This window comes from Oncorhynchus masou, chromosome 1 (genome assembly GCF_036934945.1).
Source record: "Oncorhynchus masou masou isolate Uvic2021 chromosome 1, UVic_Omas_1.1, whole genome shotgun sequence".
Taxonomy (NCBI): domain Eukaryota; kingdom Metazoa; phylum Chordata; class Actinopteri; order Salmoniformes; family Salmonidae; genus Oncorhynchus; species Oncorhynchus masou.
Window position 1 is genome coordinate 56,769,429 of NC_088212.1, and position 16,283 is coordinate 56,785,711.

Consider the following 16,283-nt stretch of genomic DNA (forward strand, 5'->3'; position numbering starts at 1 on the left):
CCAGATGTGCAAAGCTGATAGACATACCCAAGATGACTTAAAGCTTTAAATCACCGCCAAAGGTGCTTCTATGAAGTAATGACTCAGGAGGGTGACTACTTACAGAAATATCTAATTTACATATCGAATTGTCAATAAATATGCCCCAAAAATGTAAGATATGTTTTCACTGTGATTATGGGGTATTGTCTGTAGCTGGTTGAGAAAAACAATCCATTTTGAATTCAGGCTCTAACAACAAAATGTGGAATAAGTATAAATATTTTCTGAAGGCATTGTATATCGATTCAATACTGATTTTATTGCGATTTGATGTCCCAAACATATTGCTCATCATATGTCTGCCGCAGAGGGATTAGCGAGCCATGAGAAACATTTTAAATCAGTCATGGAAATGAATGAGTTTTGGTGCAGGTACAGCCAATTAGCGCAAAAATATTGCAATAGTAAAAACTATACCACATAACGTGAAAAATGATTATATTATCCCAATATGCAACTATAGATTTTTCCCCTCATCACTAGTGTGTGCGCACGTTTGTGTATACCTGGATGAGCTGCTGGTGGGCAACGTTGCCACAGTAGAAGGTCTGCAGGTTGTCCACAAAGCCAGGCAACTCAGTCTCCTCCACCTCCTCCCCGCTTAGCATCAGCACCCTGAGGAAACACGGAACGACTTATATACTTAAAAATATAAACGCAACATGTAAAAAGTGTTGGTACCATGTTTCATGAGGTGAAATAAAAGATCCCCAAAATGTTTAATATGCACAAAAAGCTTATTTCGCCCAAATGTGCACAAATTTGGAGCGTTCACCGGAGCTACTGCCAGATAATTTTATGTTACTTTCTCTACCATAAGCCGCCTCCGTAATTTTAGCGAAGGTCCAACAAGCCTCACAACTGCAGACTACGTGTAACGACACCAGCCCAGGACCTGCACATCAGGCTTCTTCACCTGCGGGATAGTCTGAGAGGAGCAACCCTGACAGCTGATGAAACTGTGGGTTTGCGCAACCGAACAATTTCTGCACAAACTGTCAGAAACCGTCTTAGGGAAGCTGATCTGCGTGTTTGTCGTCCTCACCAGGGTCTTGACCTGACTGCAGTTGGGTGTCGTAACAGACTTCAGTGGGCAATGCTCACCATCGATGGCCACTGGCTTGCTGGAGACGTGAGCTCTTCACGGATTAATCCTGGTTATAGAAAGGTTCTGCACGTTTTGACCACAATACAATCGCTCCCTGTTCCGTCTGGTGAAGCCTTCACTAATGCCTCACACAGTACCTTGTTTATATGACGAGTTATTGATTTGACACATATTATAACAAAAGGGAGAATAGACAGATAAAACAAAATATTAATTTAATTTTAGAGTCAGACATTGTTGTTTTCCAACCAATAAGGATGCTTGGACGCAATGCAGGGCACTGCCCTCGACACCTCAAGTTATTAAGTGTTTACATGCTGTTGCAAGAAGGAAGTGCTGAGCAACTGTTCACATGCTGTTTCCTAACTAAGTGTTGTGTGCTTCCATTGCAATAAGTATAGTATCGTTATTATTATTGCTACAGGTGTGTTTATTGAGTGCGTCTAGCATACTCAATATTGTATTAGCTTTGTTTATATTATATGCATGCTATAGCTGCAATATGTTTATATCTGCAATGTGTATAGCCTTGTGTTGCGTAGTAGCTAGTACCATTCTACAGATTCTAGAAGTTCCCAGAATGTTCCAGCTCTTTCTGTGCACCAGCACAGGCGCAGTAGCCCTAAATTAAGATCTCAGCCAGGCCAGCTATAAGGCTCCATGGCCTTAGGCCTTCTACATATATCTCCCTGGCAGTGTATATTTAATGATGTCTAGATGGTATACTATGGGATTCATTCATATGTTTATTATACCACAGTTTGCTCATCTGCTTATTGTTATATTACATATGTACAGTTATCTTAGTAAATTCAAATGATTGTATTGTTTCCCCTTTTAGAACCACACAAAAAATATAAAATAACTTTAAAAATGGAATCATCTATGCCCATGTCTGCGTGTGTTGGTGACCAAGTGTTGAGTATGGGCCTCAACATCATGTTCTGACCAGACAGCACTATAGTGGGCAGATCTTAGTGAATTAGTTTACGTGTAATAGCAGGTGAAGAGAGCCAGCTGGTTGTTTTTTCATGGTCCTAGTTTTCGCTGGATTTAGTGTCCAACAGTTTTTTCATGCATTTGATCATTTCAACCTTTGTAAAATTGTCTCGTTACAATTGGTGTAAAAATCTATCCATGTCAACAATGTCTGACTCTAAAATTAAATTAATATTTTGTTTTATCTGTCTATTCTCCCTTTTGTTATAATATGTGTCAAATCAATAACTCGTCATATAAACAAGGTACTGTGTGAGGCATTAGCGAAGGCTTCACCAGACGGAACAGGGAGCGATTGTATTGTGGTCAAAACGTGCAGAACCTTTCTATAAGGCCGCCACTGGTTGTCTCACCTTGTCTGGCCCACGAAAGACAGGACCAGCATATCGTCTGTCTCTCTCCCAGCCTCTGAGCGAAGGGGCCACAAACCTGGGAGGACAACAAAAAATATGGAGGAAAAATAAACATCAAGTGTTCAACAGAACTAGAAAACAAGCAGCATTATTAGCTAGGTGGTGTTTCATTCGGACAAACGGAAAATGTTTCAAAGTGTTTTGCTACAGAAAACAAAAATGAGCTTCTTATTTGGACAACTATTGGATTAAGAGTCCAGGTAGTCCCTCTCGGTTTTAGTCTGTTTTCTTCCATTTCAGTGCCTAGTGAACAGGACCCTGAACTAGAAAGGAGTCAACGCTGTAGCTTGATTGATCCGTGCCCACAGTCCTGGTGGGCCAGGGCAGTTTCTCAAAGCTTTCGTTCTCTATCTGGGCCTCATTGATTGGCCAAGTAAACAATTTGCTTCTCATCAGTGTGTTCATGAGTATGTGGCCGTTGCCTGGGACCATAAACAATTTTTTTTAAACAACTATCAAAAACTAGAAAACAGCAATAATTAGACAGATGCAAACAATATGGAGAAAATCCCACTGAAGCCCCATTTCCATTGGCACTTTGAAGTCAACCCAGGTTGGGCTGGCCTTGGTGGGTTAGCTCAAATTGCATTTCCACTGCCTTCAGAAATTAGAAATGACGACATGTTGCTAGGCAGCCAATATGTGACTGCAGCTGGCATCGCTAATATTGCTAGCTAGCAAGATGTTGAAGAATTTAATTCACCCTCACCATGTTGTAACTAACATTATCCCATACACCTGCCAGTGCCAGCCAGACTCAGAGCCAAGTATTTAGCTTGCTGAACTTAGCTAGGTAGCTAAACAGGCTAGCCTCTTAGAATGTAGATGTCTACCTAATTAGACACCCAAAAGTAACTGCTATTAATGTGTAATTACATGATTCTGACAAGCCAAAACATGATATACTTGGATAGATGACATCTGGGATAGTATGAGGAAATTATCAGAAGATACAAAATACATGTTTTTGTTTGAAAGTAATATTTAATTGACAAGCTACAAGATAATTATTGATGTGTCCCTAAACCTGGCATATATCTGTAAATTAGGTCATTCCAATGCTATTACATATTTTCAATTCCTAAAATAGGTATTTGTGGTATTTGTTCAGTATGTATGTATGTATGTATGTATGTATGTATGTATGTATATTTTTTTTTTTTTTACCATATCAATCTCACTCAAACATTGTGGTGGTGTTATTGGGTATCCAGGGTACATTCAAGTGTCCTTTCAACTCCTCCAAAGTGTTTGAATATGGTAATTGCACTGTTTTTGCACACCGGATGTGCCTAAAAGTTATTGTTCCCTATAAAAACGAAATTTCTATAACACCAATCTTTCTCAAACATTGTGGTGGTGTTGGGGGGGACATACAGGGGATATCCAAAGTAGAGGTCGACCGATTAATTAGGGCCGTTTTCAAAACAATAGGTAATCGGTATTTTTGGGTGCCGATTTCCAATTATTTTTCACATTTACATTTTATATCTTTTATTTAACTAGACAATTCAGTTAAGAACACTGCTATTTTCAATGACTGCCTAGGAACTGTGGGTTAACTGCCTTGTTCAGGGGCAGAACGACAGATTTTCACATTGTCAGCTCAGGTGTTCCAATCTTGCAACCGCAGTTAACTCGTCCAACGCTCTAACCATTGCACTCCACGAGTAATCTGCCTGTTACGCAAATGCAGTAGAAGCCAAGGTAAATTACTAGCTAGCATTAAACTTATCTTATAACTAGTGATTATGACTGTTTTTTATAACTACTAATCCAGTTTAGCAGGCAATATTAACCAGGTGAAATTGTGTAATTTCTCTTGCGTTCATTACACGCAGAGTCAGGGTATATGCAAGTTTGGGCTGCCTGGCTCATTGCAAACTAATTTGCCAGAATTTTACATAATTATGACATAGATTGAAGGTTGTGCAATGTAACAAGAATATTTAGACTTAGGGATACCACCCGTTAGATAAAATACCGAACGGTTCCGTATTTCACTGAAATAAACATTTTGTTTTCGAAATGATAGTTTCCGGATTCGATCATATTAATGACCAAAGGCTCGTATTTCTGTGTGTTATAATTAAGTCAGGGCCTGCTGCTAACTATGCAGCAGCAGGCCCGTAATCATTCATTCAAACAGCACTTTTGTGCGTTTTGCCAGCAGCTCTTCGCAAGCACAGCGCTGTTTATGACTTCAAGCCTATCAGCCTAATGGCTGGTGTAACCAATGTGAAATGGCTAGCTAGTTAGCTGGGTGTGCGCTAATACTGTTTCAAACGTCACTCGCTTTTAGATTTGGAGTAGTTATTCCCCTTGCGCTGCAAGGGCTGCGGCTTTTGTGGAGCAATGGGTAACGATGCTTCGAGTGTGGCTGTTGTTGATGTGTTCCTGGTTCGAGCCCAGGTAGGGTCGAGGAGGGGGACAGAAGCTATACTGTTACACTGGCAATACTAAAGTGCCTATAAGAACATCCAATAGTCAAAGGTATATGAAATACAAATGATTTAGAGAGAAATAATCCTATAAATACTATATTAACTACAACCTAAAACCTCTTACCTTGGAATATTGAAGTCTCATGTTAAAAGGAACCACCAACTTTCATATGGTCTCATGTTCTGAGCAAGGAACTTAAACGTTCGCTTTTTTACATGGCACATATTCTACATGGCACATATTACTTTCTTCTCCAACACTTTGTTTTTGCATTATTTAAACCAAATTGAACATGTTTCATTATTTATTTGAGGCTAAATTGATTTTATTTATGGTTTAATATTAAGTTAAAATAAGTTTTCATTCAGAATTGTTGTAATTGTCATTATTACAAATTTAAAAAAATCAGCAAATTTAAAATAAAATAAAAATCAGCTGATTAATCGGTATCGGCTTTTTTGGTTCACCAATAATCGGTATCGGCGTTGAAAAATCATAATCGGTCGACCTCTAATCCAAAGGTTTATCATATTTTTCAAGCGCAATGATAGTCACTCGGGGGACATTCGACGTTGCCATGTCATACATCATCAGATAACATTGGCAATAGGCTAGATTTGTTCCTCCCAACCTAAGAATTAATGTAGCTATAGCTCAAAAACAGACCAAATTGAAGCTTACCTTGTAAAATGGTAAGAAAAAGTGTGACTCTGGGCTGATGATCAATAACAGAAGGTTACATGCAGACAAATAAGACATCATCATGATCTGTGGAGGCCCAGCTTTCGGTGTGAATCAACGTATTCCGTGTTAATTATGTTTACGCTTCACAACGCTAACCGGAACATAGGTAGCAGCCATCTTAAAATCAGGTTATCGGCTCAGTCTGCCCTTATACATCCGTATGCCCATTTATGGTAGTAAATCACACCCAATATTTTAAGAAACAGATCAATAGCCAAGATATTCAGCTTTGGCCTCAAGGGTGGCACAGTGGTTAGGGGAGCTGTACTGCAGCGCCAGCTGTGCCACCAGAGACTCTGGGTTCGCGCCCAGGCTCTGTCGTAACCGGCCGCGACCGGGAGGTCCGTGGGGCTACTCACAATTGGCCTAGCGTCGTTCGGGTTCGGGAGGGTATGGCCGGTAGGGATATCCTTGTCTCATCAGGTGCACAGTGTTTCCTCCGACACATGGCTTGGTTGGGTTGTGTATCGGAGGACGCATAACTTTCAACCTTCGTCTCTCCCGAGCCCGAGCCCGTACGGGAGTTGTAGCTATGAGACAAGATAGTAGCTACTAAAAAAAACAATTGGATACCACGAAATTGGGGAGAAAAAGGGGGTAAAAAAATAATAAAAAATAAAAAAAGATATACAGCTTTCTGCAGACACCCTGCCTTTGCAGATAGGGGCGACTGTTCTCATACCAGACTGAATTGAATAAAAAAATATATAATATGGGGACGTTACATTTTGGCATTGGCTATTAGCTAGCAAACCAGACAGGTTTGATATGATGTAGCTAACGAGCATTCAATACGACCTGGTCAGCAAAAATTCCTGCTTGCTGATTTTAGCTAGTTAGTTTCAACTGATTTGCAAGCAAATGCTTTAAGCTAGCTAGCATTCTAGGGCTGAGCGTTCTTATAAAAGTTTTTGTAGTACAAAAATGTATGAAGGATCCAGGTATTGTGGTAACTCGTGTCATGTCTGACTACTGCAGTACTGCTTGTCCATGGGCAACCTAACAGCAACAAGCCCATACAAGCTAGCTAAATGTTGTGTCAGCATCCAGCAGTGATCAGCTTTGCGGTTGTATAGTAATGGTGTCAACATCCTGGATTCTAATTGAGCCGGCACCAGTTGTGAAACTGGGCTGCGCTGGCCTGGGTTTCCCTCCACCCAGCTCGAATTTGAGAATTTCATTCAAGGCAGCTTGAATTTGGCCCTAGTGTATCAGAGGTAGAGAGACTACCATATATTGCGTATACTAATCCAACTCCTTCAGATCTGTCTAGGGAGATAAGGGCGAGGGGTCGATTTGGGTATTGGTCCAGAGAAAGCAGCATCCTCCTTATTTCCAAGGGCGCAGAAGCCCTCCTACTGACCTTTGATCCCTGGCAGGTCGATGCTGGCGTGTTCGTGGATCCCAATGCCATTCCGGATGATCCTGAGGGAGCCCTCCTTAAACGCTCCAGAACAGGTGACCAGCTGGCCCTGTCCCTGTCTCTCCAGGTCCACTACACACATGTCCACGATGGGCCCCAGGTTGGTGAAGGTCTCCATCACCGCCACGTACGACCCTGAGTCGTTACTGTCCACATTGAGCTGGAAAGGGGGGTGACAACTCTAGATAAACAACAAGTGGACTATTGATGTCCACCGCTCAGCACAGAAAAAATTGTGAGGCATGCTTATCCTTTCTTAAACTCTTCAATTTCAAAGCTGGTTTGTACCTTTCATTACTGAGTGATAGCAATCTTCCCCTTGGTTGCCTACAAGTGCTATAAAACTCTACCATGCTCAAAAAGCAACTTGTAAAACCAGTTCTGTTTTAATTTTCTCTCATTTGTCTTTGTTAAAATCAACACTTTTCCAGGGGTTACATTCAGAGGTATTTTCTATGTGACCGGTCCAAACTTACCTTGACCAACTGGGAGTCGCCCAGTCTGGAACCAACAAACACCACACCGTTGTCTAGGTAGGTCAAGCACTCTGCAATGGACGTCTGCAAGGGAGGGAGGGTCGCACACAGACATTACTCTTCAGTAGTGTTGTAAAGGGATGTTTTGTTAATTAGTAAATAGTAGCCTACAGCAAAGTTTGTTTAAATCATTTCTAACTTATTAACAATTTCTGCTAGTTAGTTTTTGCTACCAAGTGGGTTTTAGCCTGCTTGAGCCTGCTAACTGAGGAGTGTTAATTCACCTCTATCCACACGTTTCATTTAAAACATTTCTTACAAAGGAGTTGTTTAATCTAACTGCTTAACTCAGCAAAAAAATAAACGTCCTCTCACTGTCAACTGCGTTTACTTTCAGCAAACTTAACAGGCCTACAAGCCCTCAGTCCAGCCTCTCTCAGCCTATTGTGGACAGTCTGAGTACTGATTGAGGGATTGTGCGTTCCTGGTGTAACTCGGGCAGTTGTTGTTGCCATCCTGTACCGCAGGTGTGATGTTCGGATGAACCGATCCTGTGCAGCAGGTGTTGTTACACGTGGTCTGCCACTGCGAGGACGATCAGCTGTCCGTCCCGTCTCCCTGTCGCGCTGTCTTAGGCGTCTCACAGTACGGACATTGCAATTTATTTCCCTGGTCACATCTGCAGTCCTCATGCCTCCTTGCAGCATGCCTAAGGCATGTTAACGTAGATGAGCAGGGACCCTGGGCATCTTTCTATTGGTGTTTTTCAAAGTCAGCAGGAAGGCCTCTTTAGTGTCCTAAGTTTTCATAACTGACCTTAATTGCCTACTGTCTGTTACTGTCTCAATGACTGTTCCACAGGTGCATGTCCATTAATTGTTTATGGTTCATTGAACAAGCATGGGAAACAGTGTTTAAACCCTTTACAATGAAGCTCTGAATTTATTTGGATTTTTTCAAATTATCTTCGAAAGACAGGGTCCTGAAAAGGGGACGTTTCTTTTTTGTAAGTCGCTCTGGATAAGAGCGTCTGCTAAATGACTTAAATGTAATGTAATGTATGGAATTGTATGTTGTTTTTTTAAACTAATTTTCTTTCAAATCTTTACAGGAAAGTGCCACGGGCACTATCTGATGTGTGGAGACACTTCACTACAGCTAATGTAGAAGGAAAAGCTGTGTACATTTGCAAATACTGTGCCAAATCAAATGTGAAGAACGGGAAAAAAATGCAGAATCATCTGGCCAAGTGCATAAAGTTCCCTCAGTGCTCACAACAAGCAACCTCTGACAAAAGTCCTTCCACTTCTATTCGAGTTAAAAATTATGAACCTGCCACCTTATTGATAACAACAGCGCACGGTCCTCCTGGAATCAGAATCATTTTTTGACTCAATGGAGGAACATAGTCAGAGAAATGCTGATGAATGTCTTGCTTGAGCTGTGTACGCAACTGGTTCACCTCTGATGCTCGCAGGAAATGTGTATTGGAAGAGATTTCTGAATGTTCTTTGCCCAGCATACACCCCTCCAACCAGACATGCTTTATCTACTCATTTTCTGGATGCAGAGTTCAACAGAGTTAAAGTGAAGGTCAAGCAAATCAGAGGAGGCAGACTGTATTGCAATCATCTCTGATAGGTGGTCGAATGTTCGTGGGCAAGGAATAATTAACTACATCATCTCCACCCCTCAACCAGTGTTCTGCAAGAGCAGACAAGGGACAACAGACACGCCGGTCTCTACATTGCAGGTAAGCTGAAGGCAGTCATCAACGACCTTGGACCACAGAAGGTACTTGCACTGGTGACAGACAATTCTGCGAACATGAAGACTGCTTGGTCTAAAGTGGAGGAGTCGTACCCTCACATCACACACATTGGCTGTGCTGCTCATGCATTGAATCTGCTCCTCAAGGACATCATGGCACTGAAAACAATGGATACACTCTACAAGAGAGCAAAGGAAATGGTTAGGTACGGGAAGGGTAACCAAGTTATAGCAGCAATCTACCTCACCAAGCAACGCGAGAAGAATAAGAGCACCACATTGAAGCTGCCCAGCAACACCCGTTGGGGTGGTGTTGTCCTTATGTTTGACAGTCTCCTGGAAGGGAAGGAGTCGCTCCAAGAAATTGCCATATCACAGTCTGCCGATATGGACAGCCCCATCAAGAGGATGCTCCTGGATGATGCATTTTGGGAGAGAGTGGTAAGCAGCCTGAAACTCCTGAAACCTAGAGCAGTAGCCATTGCACGGATTGAGGGAGACAATGCCATCCTGTCTGATGTTCAGACTCTTCTTGCAGATGTAAGAGAAGGAATCTGTACTGCCCTGCCCACTTCACTGTTGCTCCAAGAAGAGGAAACTGCAGTTGTGAAATGCATCAAAAAGCGTGAAGACTACTGTCTGAAGCCCATACATGCCGCAGCATACGTTGCTGGCAAGAACATCCTGTCTGGTGCAGAGATCAACAAGGCCTATGGTGTCATCACTACCACTACCATATCTCACCACCTTGGCCTGGATGAGGGCAAGGTTCTTGGCAGTCTGGCAAAGTACACTTCCAAGCAAGGGCTTTGGTATGAAGATGCAATATGGCAGTCGTGCCAACATATCTCATCAGCCACCTGGTAGAAGGGACTTTGTGGATCTGAGGCTCTTTCCCATTGCCTGCATCCGCCTCTAAATCCCACCAACATCAGCCGCCTTAGAGCGCAACTGGTCCTTGTTTGGGAACACACACACCAAAGCACGCAACATGCTGACCAATACAAGTGTAAAGAAATTGGTGGACATCTGGGCAAATTTGAGGCTTTTTGAGCCTGACAACGAGCCATCCTGAGGCCTCAGAGTCTGATGTTCAAGAGGAGGACATTGAGGCGGTCCAGGGAGAAGACATGGAAGCCTGAGAGGAAGACAACCAAAGCTTTAGTTTTTAAGACTATAATTTTACAGATGTATGTTGAAAACGTTTTTGGGAGATGCTATGGATCATTCCCTTTCTTTTGTTGTTCAATAAAATCATCCCATGTGAAAAGTCAACTATTTTAATTAAAAAGTTAAATTCGTAACTAAATGGTTTTGGTAATATTGGAAGGATTTAATAATTTGCAATTATGTCTTCTTATGATAAGCTAAAAGGTGTATGTTTCTGTCTCCATACGATATGGTAAATATATCCAAAGCAAAAACATCTACACTTAAATGGTATTAATATTAATATGTATATATTTCCGTTAATTCCCATATATATTCCCACAGAAAGTTACCACCTCTGAATATTCCCCAAAATGTGCAACCCTACTCTTCAGCCCATCTCATATTATCAACTTACAAAAAGGGCCTGGTGTACACTCACATATTTTTTACAATACACACTGAAGGATAATTCTGCCATTGAGACTCAGTTGTGTAATGTGAATATCAAAAGAGGAAAGAAGCAGAGAAATGGAAAGAGAGTTCAAAAGGGACATCACTGAAAGCAAGATACGAGACGACTGAGCCAGATAAAAAAAGAAGAGATCAGAGGGAGACAGAAAAAGCAAGAGAGACATCAGAGAGAGCAAGAGAGAAGGCTTTCTACAGAGAGAAGAACAAAAGACAGAAGTTGAGATGAAATGAGAGACCACACAAAAGAGAAAACAACCGGAAACAGAGAGAGGGAGACAGCAGGCCTACAACACATACCTCTCCGAGCAGCTCGACACGGAGGTCCTTGAGCACCACAGCCCCGTCCATCAGCTCCTCCTTCTCCAGCAGCAGCATAAACAGGCGGCCCTCCATGTCCCCCAGCAGGTAGCGCGAGCCGTTGGGGTCCACGCGGTTGTGACATACGATGGTGCTTTGCTGTTGGGGCGGGACAGAGGTGGTGTATGAGGGGAGTGTCCCTCTGTTCTATGTAAAATGCTTTGAGCATCTGGAGAAGTGCAGCACTATATCCAATTCAGAGTTGAAAGCCTCTGCATTGTGTTGATTTACGTTGATCTTACCTTGATGGTGGGAGGCGCAATGGCCAAGTATTTATCCCCGTTGTGGTAGGTGATGGATTCTTGTCCAATGATTATAGCGCCTCCAAATGGTTCTGGGACTGTAATAGACAAATACATAAACCACCACGTAAATCAACCAACAAGGGAATCACATTCAAATACACTATAAGAAGAAGTAGAAAAAGCAGAAGAGGACCCTTGAGCGCTGCAGTTCCAGTGGAAATTATCTTTAAACACTAATCTAAGAGTTTTGAACATCAGAATGAAGTAAATCTCATGAGCATTGGACCAGGGTCCGACGATCATTGTCTAACCCTGCCTTGGATTTTCTCTCTCCTCACCTGGGATGACCATAGAAGCCTCAGCCTCCACGTTCTCCTGTTTCCACGGCCCCTTGTTGAACTCCTTCTCCCTCAGCGACACCTCATAGGTCTTCACATGCCGTCCCTGAGGGTCCTACAGCACACAAACACAGAAACAAATCAGACTGACACACACAGATATTCACGCAACATTTCTGTTAACTAAAGCACACATTCCCCCTTTCACCGGACATGCACTACTGTCTCATATACACATCCTCTCCGACTCCCCAATATTCTTTCAAACAGCATCATATTCCTAATCTTGCATTGTCTCAACTCCTCCCTAACCACCCCCTCAAAACACAACCACTCCAACATTGTACCCCTTTCATCCACCACTTCCTACCCGTCCCTCCCCCCACCCTTTCCTACCCGTCCCTCCCCCCACCCTATTTTACCTCCACCCCTCCCTACCTGATAGATGAAGCAGACTGTGGGCGCCTGACAGCCGTACAGGAAGTGGACGTCGATGACCTGCAGCTCCTCCAGGCGGATGTTGAAGGCCTTGAGTTCTCGGTTCTCCCGGTCCAACGGAATCACCTTGAATAGGCCGTCGTACAGCCGCAGGCCGATCATGCGGCACTCAGGGTCTACAATGCCAATGATGCCTGTCTCCGAGGGACGCCCGATGCGGTCCTATGCAAAAATAAATAAGTTGGTCAAGTAAGAGGAGTTTCACAGCATCCTATTGTTTCAGTCTGCAGAGAATTCCTGTTGTAGTTTTGCAGAACATATACCTTGATCTCCATCAACAGCTCAAAGACACTAGCTACGCTCATATTTATTTTTATCCTACCTGCACGTTGCCGTGGGCGCGGGTGATGATGTCAATGCTCTCCCCGTTCTGTTTGTACTCCAGGATGCAAGCGTTGTATTTGGCCGTGAGAATGAACAGCAGATCCTTGCTTTCGCCCTGCAGTCAAAACAGGCAAAAAGTTCCTCTTCATTGAAGCCAGTAAAAACATATGTCTGACGTTCAATTTCGGCATTAGTTTACAACTTGTATGGCAGTTACAGAAAGAAACCCGGGTCTTCTTAAGAGGGGCACACCGTAGTGGAACCTTTTGCAACGTTAAGAACACAGAATTATGTTTATTGGGATCACGAGTGGCACAGTGGTCTAAGACACTGCATCTCAGTGCTTGATGCGTCACTACAGACACTATGGTTAAAATCCAGGCTGTATCACAACCGGCCGTGAATGGGAGTCCCATAGGGCGGCGCACAATTGGCCCAGCATCGTCTGGGTTTGGCCGGTGTAGGCCGTCATTGTAAATAAGAATTTGTTCTTAACTGACTTGCCTCGTTAAATAAAGGTTAAACAAAATAAATGAATACAAGTTCATGCAGTACCTCCTTATTTCAAAATGTTTTCTCTACTGAATGTGACCCAGCTTTGAAATGACTAACATGCACACACAAACATACAGGTAGCAGTAGACTCACCTTTGGCCTGAAGAGCTCCATGACAGCAATCTTGCCGTACATGCCCACCTCTTTGACGGGCCGGAGCCCTTCCGCTGTGACCACATAGATCTCCAGGCGTGTGTTTTTGGCTATGAGCAAATTCAGGTCCTCGGCAGAAGTAAAGTGGCCTGGGAAAGAGAGGGTGGTCTAGTCAGTCGGACTAACTTTTTCTAAGAGCTAAATTAGTAGTTATTGGAGTGCCTTCCTGCTTTCTGTATGACTAGCAGATATTTAAAAAAAATATTTAACTAGGCAAGTTGGCTAGTGTGTGATCGGCTATGAAAAGCCAGCTGACATTTACTCCTGAGGTGCTGACTTGCTCCACCCTCGACAACGACTGTGATTATTATTATTTGACAATGCCGGTCATTTATGAACATTTGAACATCTTGGCCATATTCTGTTATAATCTCCACCCGGCACAGCCAGAAGAGGACTGGCCACCCCTCATAGCCTGGTTCCTCTCTAGGTTTCTTCCTAGGTTTTGGCCTTTCTAGGGAGTTTTTCCGAGCCACCGTGCTTCTACACCTGCATTGCTTGCTGTTTGGGGTTTTAGGCTGGGTTTCTGTACAGCACTTTGAGATATCAGCTGATGTATAAAGGGCTATATAAATAAATCTGATTTGATTTTGATTTGAAGTCTACGCAATATATTTTTTCCCCCAATCTCCTTCCTGTATATTGAAAATGCTAATTGCTTGAGTTCAAGTATTTGTTTTTCTATGTACTAGCAATACAACTGGCCTACTTTTCTAGCTAAGCAGATCATTTTTACTCAAAATATACACTAAGGTGACAACACTGCATAGACAGTGTGATTTTAAAATGAACAATATGGGATTTGTTAGTCAGTGTCAGAATGCCTTAAATTAAGTGATTTTTAATCACACGTGATTTTAACCTAAAAAGTAATACATTGAATAGTTTGCCAGCTATCGCCAACATATTTGCAATCAAAGAAATGCAGGCAGTTAAAGGCTAAGTAAATGTCCTTACATTCGTAACTACGCAGGCTGTCCATGACTATAACGTTATAAATTTGCCAATTTATTATTTAGGTGGACATATTAACTGGCACTGCAGTGGCCTGCCTGCTACCTATGTAATTTTGCAACACTGAAGCTCCAAACCTGTCTGAGATTCTTGGCCAACTGATAAACAAGAAGGTAATAGTAATCCAAACAAATTGACATCGGACAGCTGAAAATAGCTAGCATTAGCTTCAAAACATCCTGGCTGCGCAGGAGCACACACTGGCTCGTGACATTTTGTGTTCACTTGATTGACAATCGATTGCTAGCTATATGATATCTGTCGAGCGAAACCACATGTCCAATGCAGTGCATGGTTAATAAAACAACTTTGAACAAAGCCTTTATCAATGGACTTGATCAACTTGCTGGCGAAACAATATCAAGGGGCCTGCAGGTGCCTGTAGCTTGGCTTCTCGCGCGGGAGCTTAGCGTGCTAGTGGATGAGGTCGCTACGACATGTTGGTGCGCGAGCTAACAAGAATAGCATAATTACCGGTGATGCAGGCATTGACTGCCGTCGGTTTCTGCGCTGTTACCACGTAATTATAAGACATGGCGTTCAAAAACAGAATAAGAACACCAGCGAAATCGTATCAGTTCTTCACAAGTGTTGAAACCATGGATATAAATAATTAAAAAAAACAAGCGGAAGTGTATTGCTAAAAACACGAGATATATTTACTTTCACAGCGCCCCATGTGGCTCGGAATTCGATTTGTCGTTGTTGGTGCATGTATTTTTATAATATGGTGCATTGTCAATCTGAATTGGACGGAAGAGGAGAGTGTCATAATTGATACTATTTGGCTTACCCATCTGTAATAGGACGTTTTTTCACAAGAAATACTGTGTTGCGATGCTTTGCTCATCAGTGTTTTAAATTGTCAACCTCCGCAGCAGAGATCTTTCAGAGCCATGGCATTGTTGCTCACGGTTGATCAAGCAAAATGCCCTTATAAGAAACACTTAATCTACTTACTGTATCAATCAAAATCGATAATGGTCAAAATGGCAGGTGTTCTTCGGCTTGTAATACTGTGTGTGCGCATATGCATGCGTTAGGTTAGCATTGGACTGACACCAGCGACGGTAGAGAAAGCGAGACACCTCCCTCCTTCATTTGTTTCAGGACGGGGCCACTCTGGTCTACTTATTGCCCCTGCCCCGCGGTTGGGGTGCCACAGAAACAATCTATTTCTAGTAAGGGCGTATGGGGAGAACAGGGAGGGGACAATAAGTAAGACCAGAGCCATTGGCCTCACGCAGGAAAGCATGCTGACGCGAGAGAGGGAACGCCCACTTACAGACAGGAACCCTGACTATTTTTTCCAATGGTAAACTGCCTGAGTAAGACATCTTCGTCTATCTACCATCCTTGCTGACACCTTCATAAACACAGGGCTTGCAGTGACATCACTGCTGTCAAAAACACTGGCCTGTGGGCTGTAGGCTAAAGACTCAATCCCTGATTAATCCCAGGTATAAGAATAGATCCCTGTCTGTGGCTCCATGAAAGCAAGCATGCATATGGCGTATTGGAGTGTATATTTACTGTTGAGCACTAATTATGGGGTGGGTTAGGAGAGATGGGGTGATAAATTGACTGACACATCCAGTTTTACCTTCACTAATATATAGACTCTGCCGTAGGTCTTTAATCCCCTATTCTGAGACATACTGTATCTGCACAGCGTACATTCTGTTCCCCCAAATTGTTTTTGGAGATTTTGCATGTGACTGTCTAACGATTTGTCTTTTTCCATGTGTAAATCCAG

At 42.7% G+C, this 16,283-nt stretch overlaps 1 protein-coding gene across 2 annotated transcripts in view; it reads right to left on the minus strand.

Annotated features, from left to right (window-relative positions):
* The window catches only part of LOC135546551 (DNA damage-binding protein 1-like), a 28,054-nt gene extending 12,897 nt beyond the window's left edge, over nt 1–15,157 (minus strand). For both annotated transcript variants that reach the window (XM_064975082.1, XM_064975074.1), the window contains exons 1-11: nt 15,002–15,157; nt 13,454–13,602; nt 12,804–12,920; nt 12,422–12,643; nt 11,984–12,098; nt 11,643–11,740; nt 11,341–11,499; nt 7,651–7,734; nt 7,115–7,334; nt 2,503–2,578; nt 549–657 (exon numbers count right to left, since the gene is read on the minus strand). In XM_064975082.1, the coding sequence (XP_064831154.1) occupies nt 549–657; nt 2,503–2,578; nt 7,115–7,334; nt 7,651–7,734; nt 11,341–11,499; nt 11,643–11,740; nt 11,984–12,098; nt 12,422–12,643; nt 12,804–12,920; nt 13,454–13,602; nt 15,002–15,062 (1,410 nt within the window). In that variant the 5' untranslated portion in view covers nt 15,063–15,157. The remainder of the gene's footprint in view (nt 1–548; nt 658–2,502; nt 2,579–7,114; nt 7,335–7,650; nt 7,735–11,340; nt 11,500–11,642; nt 11,741–11,983; nt 12,099–12,421; nt 12,644–12,803; nt 12,921–13,453; nt 13,603–15,001) is intronic.
* Nucleotides 15,158–16,283: the final 1,126 nt, after the last annotated feature.